This window comes from Pimephales promelas, chromosome 11 (assembly GCF_988280905.1).
Source record: "Pimephales promelas chromosome 11, fPimPro1.hap1.1, whole genome shotgun sequence".
NCBI lineage: Eukaryota > Metazoa > Chordata > Actinopteri > Cypriniformes > Leuciscidae > Pimephales > Pimephales promelas.
The window spans coordinates 14,935,773-14,942,101 of record NC_142779.1 but is presented as its reverse complement, the minus strand read 5'-3'; the positions used below and the strand labels follow the sequence as shown (position 1 = coordinate 14,942,101).

The 6,329-nt window shown below is 34.7% G+C and overlaps 1 protein-coding gene across 1 annotated transcript; it reads right to left on the bottom strand.

Annotated features, from left to right (window-relative positions):
• Positions 1-315: 315 nt before the first annotated feature.
• slc17a5 (solute carrier family 17 member 5) lies at positions 316-5,834 on the bottom strand. The gene is made up of 11 exons (XM_039672627.2): positions 5,678-5,834; positions 3,915-4,102; positions 3,252-3,485; positions 3,034-3,121; positions 2,860-2,946; positions 2,607-2,725; positions 2,343-2,504; positions 1,718-1,850; positions 1,447-1,594; positions 1,024-1,114; positions 316-705 (listed from the first exon to the last, which is right to left on the bottom strand). Exons 1-11 carry the CDS (start codon positions 5,760-5,762, stop codon positions 574-576), a joined length of 1,467 nt encoding a protein of 488 aa, XP_039528561.1. The 5' UTR covers positions 5,763-5,834; the 3' UTR covers positions 316-573.
• Between the last annotated feature and the right edge of the window lie 495 nt (positions 5,835-6,329).

Sequence of the window (6,329 nt, the reverse complement as noted above, 5' to 3'; positions counted from 1 at the left end):
CAATTAGAATAATGTATTTGAGGGAGCCTTTTAGCCTTAAGTAGTTCAAACCAATTCATGTAACTTTCATTCTGTAAGTGAGTCAGATTATTTCATTATTTTCTCTGACTGATTCATGTATGACTCAGTCAGAGAGTATAATGAAATAATCTGAAATAATTTCATTCACTTAGCAGACTCAACTCATGAGTGATTTTTTCAGGAATCAGACTGTACTGGTAGTGTGATTAAACCTTTATAGGCCTATCTGCTTATCATGACTGGATGTACCATTAAAAAAATACATGTATCATGAAAGATAGGCCTACACGTATCCTCCCTTCACCCTTTTCATTTATCGCACCTTCATTTGAGGAAAAAAGAAAATAAACTGACGTGTATAACAAATACAGATACATATTACCAATAAAATTATCAGAATTTGTTGATATGTTATAAAAACAACAACAACATTGGATTGTGCAGTATTCATTAGTTTGCAAATCATATGTAATTACCTACAGGATTTCTATGGACTTTACAGTATAGGTACATCCATTTGGCCTTTTGGAAATGGCTACTGGTAGATATGCTTTACTGAATGTTTAATCTCTGAACAGCCCAAGGCTGGACTGTACCCTTGCCAAATATAGTGAAGAAAACTGCTCCAAATATATTGATCGCTGCAGAGATGTAGAAGACAATTTGCCACTCTGGAATGGTATTCTAGATTAAAACAAAATATTTAGGCATTTGTTACTCCATTGTCAAAAAAGTCAAAAGTCAAAATAATCGTTAAATAAAAGCTTAATGATGTGAAGTACATGAAAAATGGTTTTCTCTTGAAATGAAGCATTTTATGTTATGAATGTTATGAAATATGTTAAGAATTCTCACATAATGAAAATGGGACCACCCTTACATCAGCAACACACATAGTCTTAAAAACTGTACAGCACCTTTCCTAGTTTATGCAGCACATTTCACATCATAATACAGTCTTTACATTAAAAAAAAAAGTTTTTGCAAGAAACTGCAACTTACAGATTTGGTCAGAGATCTTGCTATTACTGGGCCCACCATTCCAGGTATAGTGGCAAATGTGTTTGTGATCCCAAGCAATATCCCAGCATAGCTGTGAAGAAGAAAACAACCTTTGATAAAACTATATCAAAAAATGTAGGGGCAATTTTATATACTGTTGAAACTATAGTTAACATACAATATGGATTTTATGCATGTACAGTTCTCCTAAACCAGGGATGGGCAATTCCAGTACTCAAGGGCCACTGTCCTGCAGAATTTAGCTCCAACCCTAATTAAACACACCTGAACAAGCTAATCAATGTTTTCAGGATTACTAAAAACTAATTTTGTCCTAAACTTTGCAGGACAGTGGCCCTCAAGGACCAGATTTGCCCATCCCTGTCTTAAAACATAAAAGCTGAAAAAAAAGCCTTGTCTTACGAGGGAGCAATATCCAAATGGTTGATGTTAAATCCAGACGCTGAAATGCCCCCTAGAGCAGAAGAGATGGTGAGGAGGGCAATGGCCAAGGTGTAGTTACAGCCAGTGTAGCCAGCAGCCACCAGGAAGACAGCTGGTCCCACCATTCCTGGACACATTAAAACAGACAAACCTCACAGCACCAGTCCAATCATCCCATCAACATTTCTGCAAATGTGCACAGTTCAGCATAACAAAAAGTCTAAAGGGTGAGGGTCTATGAATACCTTACCTACTATAGTGAAAGCCTTGCGCACAATTACAGTGCGCATAAAACATTTCTCTCTCAAGAAGTCCGCCAGCTGTCCACCCAGCAATGCCAGCAACCAACAACCAAGATAGGGCAGAGCTGAGAGCATTCCATTCTGAGAATAACACAATGAGTTCACACTTACTACACAACAAATGGGCCTTTTGATAAGAGTCAGATGATGCACTTTACATAAAATACACTACCATTTAAAAGTTTGGGGTCTCTGTGTGTGTGTGTGTGTGTTTTAGAAATTAGCAACAACAAAAAAAAAAAAAAAATCAGCAAAAAATGCATTAAATTGCTCAAAAGTGAAGACAATTATATTGTTGCAAAATATTTCTATTTCAAATAAATTCAGTTCTTTTGAAGTTTTAAGTGTGTAAAAGACTGATTTTAAATATATATGTATATATATTTATATATATAGTTACCAACCCCAACATACAAAATTTTCATTTTGGTAAATTTGAGTTAAATTGATTAAAAAATAAATAAATAAAAATCACAGATTTATGATGCATCTTCAACATACAAATCATTCAAAATTTAAAATACATTTGGTAAAATTCAAATAGTTCTGATAATAAGCCTGCTTTGCACTCACCTGCTGGATGCTGAATCCAAGAATATCATTCATGTAGGTGGGTAAGAGAGTCAGCAGAGTGTAAAATGTCCAGTTGTAGGAGAAGTGTGCTACAACTATAGCCCATAATGGCAAAGACTTGAGGATTGACGTCCATGGGATGTAATCTGTGGTTGGGGACAGCTGCAGCAGAAAATGACACATTATAATGCATACAGTCAATTAATGAGTCAATCATTAACAGGTTTTGAAATAAAAGTATATCTGTAGGATATCACTGCCTACTTCATTTTTTAAAGATGCCAATATGTATGCCTTCTCAGCCTCTGTAATCCTTTTGTGTGAGCTGGGAGTGTTACTGACTAAACAAGCCCAAAGGACAAACCAAAGAAGTCCAACAATTCCTATGATTCAAAGAGAAACGCTAATTAGATGAAGTATACTTTAAGAATACTCAGAGACAAGCTTGTGATCACATCTTTAATAATAAATCATGCTGCTTGTGCACACAGTTCACTTGAGTATAATAAAAACTTACCAAATATATAAAAGACGTATGTCCAGTCTAGATAAAAACATATCTGACCAGAAAGAGGGAGAGCCACTACAGTTCCCAGTTGAGCACCTTTAAAAGGAAAGAATGAAAGAATAGTACAAATTTGCAAATCTTAAGGAGATTGTTACACACGAAAGCATATGCGTTCTAGGGCACCTGTGTAAGAGATAGTGAGCAGTCGACTTCTCTCCAGAGGTGGTGCCCATGACGCCCACATTGCATGCATAGCAGGATATGACACTCCCTAGAAGCCCAAGAAGAACTTTTATTTTACAAAATGAATAACACCTTTATGTATCTTAATATTGTGATATATATTTTAAAGCATATATGACATATTATAAAGCATATTTTAGGTAATGAGTTGAGGTTACCTCCCCAATACCTTCCAACACCCTGACAGCGATGAGGTAACCAGCTCCTAGGTCAGCAGCTACTGGAGTCAGCAGGGTGAAGATCACAGTGCAAAGAATGCCAATACCCAAGAGCCACTTTGCACCGTACTTGCGTGCCAAGTAGCCACCTGGTATCTGAGTAAGTATATATCCATAGAAAAAAGAGCCCAGGATCCAGCCCTGAGTCTCTGAATCCCAGTCATACACACTGGCCTGTTGACATATTGAACAGAATATGATTCTAAAATCTCATGAATAGGCTTAAATTATTTAAAATGTGTATTGTCGCGCATAACATTTTTTAGACAATTCCAGACAACTCAAATGATGTCCCTTTCTTTTCATGCCATTTAAAATTATTAGGTATTTTTATTTTTAGGTAAATAAGTGACATTGTAAAAAAACCTATACATTTTAATTTATTTAAATTGTAAATACGTCAAACTTATTTCTGTAATTGTTCATAATACAGAAATGCTTACTCCTTTAAAATATTTATTTGAAATACACATGAAACAGGGTATATATTTTTATTATAATTAAAATTATTATAGTTATGTGTGTTTTATTTTCCAAGTCATATAATAAAACAATGACAGTTTGGATATGTAATATGTGACACCATAAAGAAGAGGCCCTTACAGTGTGATTGTGTTTGGGAACAGGGCTGCTGTGATGAGGACAGACGGAGGAACTGCTGTTGGCACTGGTACGGTTTTTCAGCATGTCCACCATTGCCACACTAAGGTTCACCCTGAGGGCATATGCCACAAAGAAGCCATAACACGACAAAAAGGCCAACCCATAACGTGAGGAGCAGCAAGCAGGAGCTGGAAGAACAAATAGAAACCATTGTCAAATAGTGGTTAAAAGACTCTCCCAAAGCCTTTAAGTCTTTTTGTACCCTAGTTGTGAACGTGAATTGTCAATTGAATGCGGTGAGCTAAAAAAAAACACACTATGTACAGCACCCAAAACATACAGCTCGACCACTGTAGTCCAATTCACGAGCAAAATACTTTTATTATCCAGTTCTTTAAATGAATCATTCACAAAGAAGTATGAAGTTAAGAGTATGCTAACAGTTTTGAATCAGTCTGGTGAATCATCACTGAATGAACTGACTGAATTATTCGTGCTTAACCTTTATTAATCCTCTACATTGTCTCCAAATAGCATTATATATATATATATATATATATATATATATATATGAGATTGTCTTATCATTGGAGAAACTACTTCACTTGTACATTCACAAGATGAAATTAAAAAAAAAACAAAAAAAAACATCAAAGAAACATGAGAACTGGTTCGCTATCTTTGAAGGTACTCTCCATAGACATAATGTTTTTATACTCTACAAACTCTATCTGTACACTAATCCTAACCCTAATTAATTCTAGCATCGCAGAAAAAAATGTCTGCATTTTTTACCTAAAAAATAAAAACTCATTCTGTATGGATTTACAAGCTTGTTTCCTCATGGGGTCCTCCATTTAGGTCCCCATGAGTCTGTGTGCATTCAGGTTGAAGTAGAAAACACACACACACACACACACACACACACACACACACACACGCATCATCTCATTTTATATCTCCTCTCTAGTGCCATCTCTATTTCTAAATTCCCTTTTATAAGTTGTTGGTTCATTAATATTCAATGTATTATTAACATACTACGCAGAAATGTTCAGAAAAGTTCAGGATATCCTTGGTCTAAAAACTAGTAGTAATTAAAAAATAAAGAACTAAATGTATTTTTTTCTTAACTTAAAGTATTAATAGCCTACTAAACAAATAAACAAGTAGGCCTACAAGTATCTTTAAAAATGTTCAAGTCCCTAAACAATAGTAAAAGCTTTTAAAACTATTAGTGAAATAGACACTATCTAAAAACATTAGTACTAGTATAAAATAGATTTTAAGTGTTAAACCGGCTTGCCGTAGATTTGTCGGTGTTACGGACCGGCTAGGTAGATTTTTAGAATAATTACCTGCATGACTAGCACACTTCCTCCTTCACGTGACTGGCTGTTTTGAATGATTTTGAAAGCACATCTGATAAACTCTTGCATTATTTATGCAGACTGCGTTAAGTGCTGCGACTGTGCGACAGTCACATAAAGTAATGAAGTCTGCACTTTTGAGATGAATGAATTCTGACATGTTATAACATAAATTGAAACTAAAAATAAATAGTGAATTTCTTATTATGGGGTTGTTCTAGCAAATTACAAGTTAACAATGGGCCATTTTCAATTAAGCACAACGATAACTGCATTTACATATAATATTGTTTTGAAAGTCCAATGGAACTTGTGGTACCATGGTACACGAAACCATGGTAAACCTGCATAAATACAGTACATAACAGGCATGAATAGTTAATATCTTTCTACCTTTCTGAATGTCGGTATCTTTCCTGCGAAGTAAAGGCTGAACATGATCTTCAGTTTCTGAGTCTGATGCTGAATGCTCCATCATCTTCAGCGGCTGCTGTCCGCCTGATGAGTGACCAGAAGCAAAACAACAACGACTGCGGAACCATCCGTGTCTCACCGTCAGCAAAAACGCATACCAAAATAAAAGTCCAGTGTTATGGTTCACCCTACTGATCGTATAAAAAAAAAAAAACAACAACAAAAAAAAAAAAACAACAAAAAAACACTTTACTAGTATAATTTCTCTAAATATTTTCTAAAGGCCAGAATGTAAAACAAAGTGTAAGAATTGCACTTTAAATAATTAAATGGTTAAAATGAAAATAATACATTTTATTTCTCTCTAGAGTCTAGATGAAGTTTTTTTTAAATAAGAAATATTTCTCTCTAAATATTTTCTTAATGTGAATGTTCAGTCAATGACAGACTGTTTTTTCAAAGATCAATTAACAAAGAGTTCCTGCTTATTGGTGTTCTTTATATATTATTGAAATAATTATCCACTAGTATTACAGTAGTCCATGCTTAAAGAAAGAGTTCACCCAAAAATGAAAAGTCTGTCAATTTACTCACACTCAGTTCCAAACATGTACAAGTTTAATTTTTCTGT

What these genes read in the sequence shown, in the direction of transcription:
- slc17a5 (XM_039672627.2), bottom strand. Translation starts at nt 5,762, where the DNA reads ATGATGGAGCATTCAGCATCAGACTCAGAAACTGAAGATCATGTTCAG. An exon ending in ATACGTCTTTTATATATTTG is followed by an intron (nt 2,726 to 2,859) that starts GTAAGTTTTTAT and finishes TTTGAATCATAG; the next exon opens with GAATTGTTGGACTTCTTTGG. An exon ending in TTGGATTCAGCATCCAGCAG is followed by an intron (nt 1,851 to 2,342) that starts GTGAGTGCAAAG and finishes TGTTATTCTCAG; the next exon opens with AATGGAATGCTCTCAGCTCT.